We start from the raw sequence: 11069 nt of genomic DNA, 5'->3' as shown, positions 1-11069 counted from the left end.
CTGGTCCCAATTCCAGCGTGTGGGTTTTTCCCCTACACCAAGCAATTCTCAGACCCCAGTTGGGTGTCCTACAATTCAACTCAATACTGACACTATCTGCCTGGAAAAAGCATCATATCCCACAGGTTAAGGGCTCAGTCCTACAAGACTCCCCACCCCATTTCAGATGCCAACCCTCCAGTCTGGGTCATCATTTGTGCTTCTAACCAACTGGCCATAAATCAGAGGTTCCAGGGACCCCCTCCTTGGGTTCAATTAATTTGCTAGAGCGACTCAAAGAACTCAGAGAAACATTTTACTTACCAGAATACCAGTTTATTATACAAGGATATAACTCAGGAACAGGCAGACAGAGACATATGTAGGTCTAGGTATGGGGAAAGGGCGAGGAGCTTCCACGCCCTCTCCGAGCACCCCATTCTCCCCAAATCTCCACATGTCCACCAACCCCGAAGCTCTTCGAATGCTGTCCTTTGGGTTTTTATGGAGGCTTCATTACATCGGCATGATTGATTACATCATTGGCCACTGGTAACTGCTTCAACCTCAAGCCCCTCTCCCCTCCCCAGAGGTCGGGGGTAAGCAGGGTTGGCTCCCCAGGTTGCAGCCCCTATTCCTAGGTCACCAAGGGGCTTTCCAAAAGGCACTTCATCAATATAACAAAACACACCTTAATTGCTCTCGACACTTAGGAAATTCCAAGGGTTTTAGGAGCTCTGTACCAGGAATGAGGATGAAGATCAAATATTATAAATCATGATATGACATTCGCAAGCTTGTATCATAAAGGGCCATCTGTTTAACCCAGGAGGCTGTCTGCGAGGAAACCAGGGAGTCTGATGGGATCCAGGACCGCAGCCTTGTGGTTGGAGCCACTCTTCTAGGCAGACAGAGGCATGCCTGAGATCCTCGCTTCTTCCACTCACTGAGCCAATGTTCATTGAGTGCCTTCCCTGTGCCAGGCACTGGGACCAGTGGTGACCCAATCAACACAGTGAGGGGTCAAGAGCCCCAACCCAGAGGCGAGAGATCGGCTTCTCCTGCACCATCAGTGCTGCGCAGGAAGACTCTTAGCTGAGGGCCACTCAGCTGTGATTCCTCTGTTTGTAAAACGGAGACAACAAGCTGACCCTGCTTATTTCACATGACTGTTTCAAAACAGATAAGACAGGATTAAATTCTGTTTAAATATAAAATGCCTTAAAAAAAAAAAAGGAAGAATGAATCAAAGAAGAAAGGAAAAAAAAGGAGGAATAATTATTTCCTAGGTTAAACTGACATACTTTCATATGAAGTAGGAAGGGAGGGAAAAAGAAAACGGAAAACAGCTAAGAAACTACACAAAACTATTTTTTCCCCACAGGGATAGAAGCTTTCACAAAACTCCAGGCTTTTAGAAGCTTGACTGATTTTCTTCTGTTTTTTTCTTCCTGGACCCAGGAAGTCAGCTGATTCACTATAAAGTAATGCAATACTCAATTACCAGCTTGGGAAGAAAGGGAAAGACCCCCTGAGAGACGGCTCTCTCCCTACCAGGAGAAGTCAGTGGTCCTCGAAGGGCCGATCAGCCGAGAATACACAAGGACAAACCCGTTTATTTCTCAGAACGTAGTCTGCTGCTTGATACTCCCTACAAAGATGGGGGAACCACAAAACGTCATTGAGGCCCCAGACGCAGACCTGTCCGAGCGTTGTCCACAGGCAGCTCAGTCCATCAGAGGTCCAAGAGAAATCTCCTAACCTGGGCCAGGTATTTTGGTTTCAAATAGTCACCCAGCTCCTCCTTGCTGACCCACACATGGCGGTCTTTCTTCCCAGCCTCGGAGAAGTCTCCAGTGAGTAGCAGTGCTTTGAAGAAGAATACTTTGGCTCCAAGGATAGTCTCTGTCCTCATTGCCTGGGGGAACTTGAACTTGTAGTGGCCACAGGGTGCATTTCCCAGGAACTTGGCTTCCATGTTGTTTTCTGAGGGGGGGACAGAATTGGAAGATGAGGATACACCCACCTGTTTACTCTGACTCCCAAACTCACCGGGAGTCTCTGGGAGAGCCATTTCCAGCCAGAGGTCAAAGCAATCCCTGGAAGGGTCACTCCTGAAAGGCCTGCTCTCCTCCCATCAAAATGCTCCCGGCGCAGGGCTCCCAACTCCCTGGGTCCACTCCATGCGCCAAACTCCTGCATTTAGACTGAAGGGAGCAATGCGGTTCAAATATCACCACCTGGGAGTCAGAGCGTGGAGCTTCTGGACTCAGCCCCATCTGCTGAGGAAGGACCAAGACACTGGGTATCTGTAAAGCAAAGTTCATCTGCCTTTTAAAGGGACCGTCACATCGAAAGCCAAAGAAGAACCTGATTTAACTTCTGTAGGGTGAAACATCATAATCAAAGTTAAGACAAAGACAGATAGATAGATAATATCGTACCTGTAATCTATAACAGAGGGTTAATAACCCCTACCCAGCATTTCAAAGGATGGGGAAATGACGCATTAATTACTAAAGAGCATTCAGAAAACTGGCTAGCTAAAGAGGAAAAGTGAAGCTGGATCCCTACCTCAGTCCTCACATCAAAAGTGATACCATATAGATCAAAGATTTAACAATAAAAATTTTAAATTTTCCTGAGAGGTTTCTTTATTCTGGATGGTAGTTTCATGGATGTTTAATATTTTCTAAATTTTTCTGTATTTTTTAAGTTTTCATTAAACAAAAAAGAAACCACGACTGCTAAAAAAAAAAAAATGTGGGATACTTTCTGTGTCATTTTTGAGACAGGAAGTCCTAACCAAGACACAAAATTCAAAACTCCAACAAAGAAAAGACATATTTATCTACCCAAAAATCAAATCTGTCTGCAAAGAAAAATGAAGCATAAAAAAGTAAGGACAAAATAGGAAAAATATTTTCAACACATTCAACAAATGAATAATATCTTAAGGTATAAGAAGTACTTAAAAATCAATGAGGAAAAAACCAACAAATCTAAAAGAAAAATGAACCAAGCATATGAACAGGAAGTTCACATGAAGATACATATCAACGACCTATATACTAACTAAAAGATGCTCAATCTTATTAACAATTAAAGAAATACAAGTTAGGGGGTCAGCCCTGTGGCCCAGTGGGTAAGTTTGTGTGCTCCACTTTGGCAGCCCAAGATTTCGCCAGTTCCGATCCTGGGTGTGGACATGGCACCGTCATCAGGCCATGCTGAGGCGGTGTCCCACAGAGCACATCCAGAGGCACTCACAACTAGACTATTCAACCATTACTGTGGGGCTTTAGGGAGAAGAAGAACAAGAAAAAAAAAAAGAAGATTGGCAACAGATGTTAGCTCAGGTGCCAATCTTTAAAAAAAAAAGAAATACAAATTAAAACAACAACATATTATAACTGAAGTTCAAAAATTTTGAGCTATACATCACTTATCAAAAATAAGGGGGAAATAGGTACTCTCACACTTATCGTGGGAGCGTAAATTAGTTAACTGCTCTATTTGGCAAGAGTTATCAATTTTAATTATAGACACCCTTTGATCCAGCAACTCTGCCTCTAGAACTTTATCCTCCCAAATATATTTATTTGCCCACGTGAGCCCAGATGAGTGTACAAGGATGTCCACTGCAGCTTCACTTGTAAAAGTCACAGCCTGGTTAAACAAACTGCAGTACATGCACACCATGAGACAGCATGCTGGTGTAAAAAAGTGTAAGATATGTGTTTGTGTGCTGATGTACAGAGATGCTTAAAAGTATATAAGAGAAGACAGGAAGGTATGCAACCGTAATATATATGCTCCCACCATGTGGAAAAAAGAAACAGATTAAATACACATATGGTTGCCATTTCCAAAAGGATCCACAAAAAACTGCTAATGATGGTTGCCTCTAAGAAGGGAAAATTACTTCTTATCCTACACTGCATTTACTAGACACTGATAACTTTCTCACCATACACAATGAATTGCTTTCTCAATATCAGAAAACAATACCATGACGAGCATTAGATGAGGAATCCATGTATCATGTGGGCTCACCTACCACACAAAATGTCAGCAATGTGTATCTGTGAGCAGAATTATATTAGCAGATAAACAGTTATTATACGTGTCCTCATACTTTTCTGAATTTTCCACTTAATTCTATGAATACGTATTACTTTTCCATAATCTGGAAAAACTGGATTAAAAAATATAATCAGGGGCCAGCCCCACGGCCAAGTGGTTAAGTTCACATGCTCCACTTCTGCAGCCCAGGGTTTCCCTGGTTCGGATCCTGGGCACGGACCTAGTACCGCTCATCAGGCCACAGTGAGGCAGCGTCCCCCATAGCAGAAGCAGAAGGACCCACAACTAGAATATCCAACTATATACTGGGGGGGATGTTCTGGGAAGAAGAAGAAGAAAGAAAAAACAAAGAAGAACGGCAACAGATGTTAGCTCAGGTGCCAATCTTAAAAAAAAAAATAATAATAATCAAATCAAGAAGAAAAAAGAAACAGTTCATTGAGCAAAGAATCTGACTAGGCAGTTCAGGGAAGAAGAAATACAAACAGCCAATAAACATAAGAGAAGATGGCTAATCTCACTAGCAATCAGGAAAATGTTAACACAAACGAGTCATTTTATACTGACTGGATAGGCAAAAGTGAAAGAGAGACTATTTCATATGTTGGTGAGGTCCAGACAAATAGACCCCCCTGTGCACACTCCTGAAAATGTCAAATGTTACATACATTCTACAGGACAAGGGGCAGCACCTATCAAAAACTTAAATGTGCCTGTCCTTGCCCTTTAATTCCACCTCTGGGAATTCCATCTTGCAGAAATACTGGGGAAGTGTGGCGCTAACCAGGAAGAAATGAATGGACTTTGACTTTTTTATATGTATACTTTTATATTGCTTGACTTTCTCTTTGCCATTTTCATTATTTTATGTTATTTGCCATTTTAATAAATTTGCAACAAATCAACATTTTATACGTACTTATGAAACAATTTATCTTTTATATATTTCCTTTCGCATTTATTTACGACAATGAGAATGTTACAGGAGGAAAGTGTAGTGCCAAGTGGTGCCCCTTCCACAGGTACGCAGGAGGTGGAGCTGACAAGCATCACTCAGGAATGTTTGACATGAGGGAAGCTGAGCAACTGAACACAGGATCCTGGGCAGACATCCAGCTGCCAACTCCTACGTGACGGCTGAGGAAACCAGGAGAGCAGAAGTCCCCACCCATTCCATTCTGTCTCGCTACCTCTCCTGCAGGCTGCGCAGGCCCCTCATGGGAAAGGATCAAGGGGACACGCACAGGCTGCTGACGTTTCTTTAGCAGGTGCTTATGCTGGTAGTGGGGCCAGTAAAAGTGGCTCTGCACTGAGACTACCAAATCAACATTCAGCAAGTGCCTACTATGTGCCAGGTCCTTTGCTGAGAGCTGGGGTGACGGAGAGGAGTAGATACTGTGTGCGCCTTCAAGGAGCCAGAATTCTGGATGGGGAGAGAACTGTGCTAACAAACAATTACAGAGCAGTGGGGTAAGTGAAAGAGCGTGTTCTCCACTGGAGCTAAAGCTCCCGGGGAGCAGGGGGAGCGTCCTCTTCATCACTGTGACCCCACTGCCTGGAGAGTGCCCAGCAAACGGTCGGCACAGAGGAGATGTCTCTCGCATAAACTGAGTAAGGCACGCACAGTGCTATGGGAGCCTAGAGGGAGCCTTGCTCTACCTAGAGGCTTGGAGAAGGTTCCACCACAGAGGTATAATGTACGAGCTGAGTCTTAAAAGCTGAGCAGACACACACGGAGGAGAAAGCATTCCAGTCAGGGACCAGCACACCTCAAAACAGAGCTGCGTGAAAGACCACGATTCAAGAAATGCAAAAGGTGCGCCAGGTTAGAACTTAAAACATACACTTATAAGCAGCAAGACGGAAGACTGACAAGCTCAGGACCGGAGCATAAAGGACTTATAGGCCATGCCTAAAAGTCTGAACTTTCATGGGAAGCTTTCTAAGAATTGTAGGCAGAGAAGTACAAGGGATTTGCGTTTTTGAAAGCTCATCCTGGCCGCGCCGAAGGATATGAGACGAAAGCACAGGGGAACTTATTTGGCATCTACTTCAAGAGTCCGTTTGAGTGGTTCTCCGCTACCGTGATTTCACTCCTCAAGTAAAATTTGGCAATGTCTAGAGACATTTTTGATTGTCACACTAGGGCGAGTGGGGATGGGTTAGTGCTACTGGCATCCAGTGGGTAGAAGCCAGAGACCCTGCTAACATCCTACAACACACAGAACAGCCCCCAAAAAGAATTATCGGGCCCCAAATGTCAATTGTGCCAAGGTTGAGAAACGCTGGTCTAGTGAGATGTGAAAGGGGTCAGAGCTAAGGTGTGGAATAACGAGAGGAATATTTAGAACAGGCCAGGTAGGACTCGAGAACTTGTGGATGTCAGAATGAGGTCAAGGATGACTCTGAGGTTTCTCGGGTGAATGGGTAAGTGGCGGTGTCAGTAAGCAAGGCTGGAGGACAGGAAGAGAAGCGGGTTGGGAGGACGGGAGGAGCACTGACTCTGAACGCACTAAATTTAAAACTCCCAGTGGGGAGAGGGTGAGTGCAGGGCTGGCACCATCCTGGAGGGTATTTCCGTAGGTCCCAAGACGCATCCTGAATTGGATGCTTGCCCCTGAGGCCAATGTCTTAAGATAAGCAAACAAGCTTCTTTCACAGAAAGTCTGGGTGCTTTTCCATCAGCTGCCACCGCGCGGGGCCCTGGGGCGGAACCTAAATCACAGCCAGAGCAGCTTCATTAGCTTCATTAAACAGAGTATCAAATACTGAGCAAAATGGAGTCAAAGATAATAATGAACCAGGGTATCTTCTTCGTAATGATACCAGACAGTCAAGAAATAAAAAACCTCTTCATTTTCAAAGAGACACCCAAAATTCACAGTCAATTTTAGAAAGCAGTGGATTACCTAGAAACAAAGTATGGGCTAAAGAAAGAACCAAGTGTGACAGACCATATTCTAGATAGGACAGAAGTAAAGATACTTCATACCCTTTAAGTTCTCAGAACAATGACGGTGCTTTTAAAAAAAAAGGGATCACTCTACGTAAAGCAGATCAGGAAAAGGTCCATCCTATGCAGAGACAAAAGAAAATCCGCTTCCTCAAGAATCCATAGATTATAATAACCAAATATACGTGGGAAAAAAGAAAAACAAACAGCAAACCCTGATCATTTTTATGACAGTAAATCTCAATAATGAAGCTTTCAATGATGTAAGAATTGAAAAGCATTTTAATCTAAATACAGACTTCCAGAATCCTATCTGAACTAACAGTCTCACTGGTCTTCCAAACGGACAGACAGGAATGCCCCTGAGGCAAAGGCGAGTAGGACCTCCTAAGCCAGCAGGGCCCATCACAGCTACATCCTGTGAGGAGAATAGTGGGCCCAGAAGAAGATCCAGACCAATTAAACCAGAAAAAGTACTAGAATTATCTATTCCCAGGGAGCAGGCAAAACTGTGGAAACCTGGAGAAGAAATGTTTGCATTCACTGGGAAGCCGACAAGTTTTACTAAGCAGAAGCTGAAGCTCTCCATTCTCCAGGCATGACAGCAGTTGTTAAATTCACTGATTATGGAAACTCTGAAGAAGCACAACTAAGCAACATCAGGCCCATTCAAATAGAGGCATGGGAGGAAGAAGGTGCCTACGACCGAACGCTTGAGTTCCAGAAAGGAGGTGATGGCCGGCCAAGACAATCCGCTGAGCCAACCCAGCAGTTTACCAAACTCCCCGGGCTCGGAACTCATCTGAGAAGAGTCTTTGCAAAGAAAGGAGTCGTTGACTGAAGCCTCCTGGTCAAAACCTGTTGACAGACCTACTTTCCCTTCAGAATAAGATGCTGCCATGGTGGATATTATTTGGAGAACAAAAAAGCAGATTTTAGGAGGAAAAAAATTTAACCCACACAAAGAATGGGAAAAAATAGAGTTAAACAAAGCAAATATCTTTTTTATAAGTGAAAGAATTTTCTTTCTGCCATCAATAAAACATGCTATTATAGTAAATAAATAAATAATAAAAAAGAAATAAAGTTTAAAAATCTCAGTGGGACAAGGATAGACTTTCACCGGATCGAAGATTTTTTTCTAGCTGAAATGCTTACAAATATCAAAGTGTCCATTAACCTCTCCACCTCCTACTCTTAAAGCTGTCCTCACAGTCAGCCCATAAATCTTCCAGCTGAGACGGAAGTAAGTCTTGTGGGGTTAAGAGGGAGGCAGAGAACTCACCTGAGAGCATGGCGAGGGTTCGCTCTGCTGTTCCCCGCAGGCTCTCCCCAGGCTGCCACTCTGCCTGGGGCAGCAGCCAAACCTCCTGATCTCCGAGCTTTTCTTTGACCAACAGGACAAGGTTCCTGTCCAGCTTCCGGAGCAGTGAGGTTCGGTCATTCTTTTTATCAGCTTCTACGGAGGAAACGGGGTCAGAGGAGACAAGACGACTGTGAGCTGCCAGAACCAAGGGGAGGGGAGTTCTACAGTCTTCCTTTAAGGCAGAGCAACAGTGCATGCCCTCAAAGCACTCAGAATCCAGGGACGACCCTGGCTCATCTCTCTACCTCCAACCTCTTTCAGGGTGGAGTCTCACAACCTTGAGGAAACTAAAATGTAAGAAGAGGAAAGGCAAAGCTGATCTCCTTTGAGGGGCAAAACAGAAAGAAAGCACTTTGAGCCTTTGGAAAAGAAGCAATATCCATACTAACTCAAACACTGCTACTTCATCGGTTTTGACACTATTACTGACTTAACTAGCCCCCACTTTCTCTGTTCTTCAGTCTTCATCTGTGAAATAAGGATAAGAAAATTCAACCCCCAGCTTTAAGAGGGATACTAGTGGGAAAGGCTTAATCTCCCCCACTCTCAGTCTCAATTAGGAGTTAAACTCATATAACATTCATAAAGTTTAACTGAGAGAGGAGGCTATGCCAAGCCCCTTACCTCCCACTCAAAAATAACACAGGCGTCTTAAAACTTGTATGAGTAAATGTGAGGAACAGGGAGATGAATTTACTTTTCTCCCATCTGAAAGCAGTTTTGTTATTTGAAATTATTTGTTACTGAAAACGTGAAGCAGGGGCTAAGCAGCTGTCCCTTGTCTGGGAACCAGAATACCCCGCTTTCCCTTCCTTCTTGCTGGCCTGAAATGCCCACAACCTGTTATGCGAGCTCCAGGTTTGAACTGTAGGAATTTCTGCTCCCACACATCTTCCAAGTCCTGCACCAGCAGGATATTCCGTTCACCATCTTCTTCATCATACAGGTCAGCCTTCCTCTTTGCTAGTTGCTGGGCTTCACTCAAAGCACGGAGCTCATGGTCTGAATACAGGCTTCTCTCGATCTCGATCTGGGAATATTAAAAGGGCAAAAATCTACCCCAATCTGGGAAAATTATAAGGACAAAAAAACGGGCAGAATAAAACACAGATATAGCACACTTGACAGACTCAGAAGTTTACTGCTGAACATAACCAGATATACAACCAAAACACCACAGAGAAAAAAGGGAAAGAAAAAAGGTCACCTGCACTTTGGGCTTGAGTTACATTTGCCAAAATCTTAGAATGTGACTGGAGCTCAAGCCCACTACAAAGAACAAAGGACAGGACAGACACTGCGTGCCCTTTTACACGCTTCTCATGTCACTTTGGGAACAGAATCTCACTCACCGTGGGCTTTCCTGCCTCAGGGAGTTTACAGTTGCTGTTCGTTTTTCCTAGAATGTTTTCCCTCACATTCTTCTCCTGGGAGATTCCTACTCTTCCTTCACATCTCAATTTATTTATCTCTTTCTCAGAGAGATACTCCTTGACACCTCCCATAAAATCAAATTAGATGTCCCTGCTAAACCCTCTCACAGTACCCTGTGTTTTCCTCTACAACAACCGGAATCTGCAATTCGTGTATAGTCATGTGATTATTTGGTTATTGGCTGGCACCCCTCCACTAGACTGAAGCACTCGAGAACGAGACCTGGGTCTGTCTGACTCATCCCCGCTCCCCTAGCACTTAGCACAGTCTCTGTACAAAGTAGGTGCGAAATGATTATCTGTAAAGTGATTAATAAAATATTTGCAGAGTAAATGAATAAACCAAGTAAAAAGCCAGGAAGTGAAGTTTATAGCTCTCAGCAGTTCAGACAAAAATATCGCAGATTCTGGAGAAACATAGCATCCTTCAGTCGCTGTCTTTGGGGATTTAAGACCCTCACAGTCACTACACCCAGTTTTTGCCCCTGTTTCCTCACTTGCCCCTGACACAAACAGACTTTATCACAGGCACCTTACAGATGTGCCCACGGCCTTCTAACACTCGTCACACAAAGACTTTCTCCAAACTCAACTACCTGCGATAGGAACGGAGTCCGTCTAGTTCACCACCGCATCCCTAGTGTGTTGAATGAAAAAGGAGAGCACCTCCAAAGAGCTGCTTAAGGTGACAATAAAGAAGGCCAATGAAAACAAACTGTCTCTTATTAAACGCCTACTACGTACCAAACCAACCCACCAACGTAGGTACCGTTTTGCAGGTAAGTAGACTGAAGTTCAGAGAGGTGGGCCAACTTGCCCAAGGTCACACAAATTAACTAGTCCCGGAGTCGGGATAAACCCAGGTCCACGTGCCTCTATTGCTCCCCAACCGCACCTTGAAGCCGCGACCCGCACCTCAAACCTACCTGCTGTAGCAGAGCCGCCATCTCTTCCTGCAACGGGGTCAGCGGCTTTGAGACCAGCGGTGGCCGCTGCAGGCACATCGCGCCCAACAGGCGCCATGGAGACCCGCTGCTCGAGGGTGCGGCCGCAAGAGCCAGGTTGCGAGAACCCAGGCTACCGGCCCAGAGCCCGTCGAACCGCCGCCAGTCCCTCGCCGCCCCTAACAGAGCCCTCCTCACGGGCGCCGCCATCTTTCCGCCCTCCCACAATGTACCGCGGCTCCCAGCGGGCTCCTGGGCTAATCCCAAATTCCCACAAGGCAGCGCGGGAGCGGCCTGAAGGAAAGTCC

The 11069-nt window shown here is 44.9% G+C and overlaps 1 protein-coding gene and 1 pseudogene across 1 annotated transcript; one reads left to right on the top strand and one right to left on the bottom strand.

The window, feature by feature from the left end:
* Positions 1-284: 284 nt before the first annotated feature.
* On the bottom strand, positions 285-11046 carry MRPL46 (mitochondrial ribosomal protein L46). Its single transcript, XM_014842541.3, has 4 exons — positions 10744-11046; positions 9225-9414; positions 8304-8477; positions 285-1965 (listed from the first exon to the last, which is right to left on the bottom strand). Exons 1-4 carry the CDS (start codon positions 10969-10971, stop codon positions 1715-1717), a joined length of 843 nt encoding a protein of 280 aa, XP_014698027.1. The 5' UTR covers positions 10972-11046; the 3' UTR covers positions 285-1714.
* On the top strand, positions 5036-7994 carry LOC106831973 (tudor domain-containing protein 3 pseudogene; annotated as a pseudogene).
* Positions 11047-11069: the final 23 nt, after the last annotated feature.

The sequence above is a fragment of the Equus asinus genome, chromosome 2, assembly GCF_041296235.1.
Source record: "Equus asinus isolate D_3611 breed Donkey chromosome 2, EquAss-T2T_v2, whole genome shotgun sequence".
Classification (NCBI taxonomy): Eukaryota; Metazoa; Chordata; class Mammalia; order Perissodactyla; family Equidae; genus Equus; species Equus asinus.
The sequence above is the reverse complement of the archived record's forward strand: the minus strand, read 5'-3'. Positions and strand labels throughout refer to the sequence as shown.

Coding starts and splice junctions, on each gene's coding strand:
- MRPL46 (XM_014842541.3), bottom strand. CDS start 10,971: ATGGCGGCGCCCGTGAGGAGGGCTCTGTTAGGGGCGGCGAGGGACTGG. Junction 9,415..10,743: donor TGGCGGCTCTGCTACAGCAG/GTAGGTTTGAGG, acceptor TAATATTCCCAG/ATCGAGATCGAGAGAAGCCT. Junction 1,966..8,303: donor AACCCTCGCCATGCTCTCAG/GTGAGTTCTCTG, acceptor TCCCCCCCTCAG/AAAACAACATGGAAGCCAAG.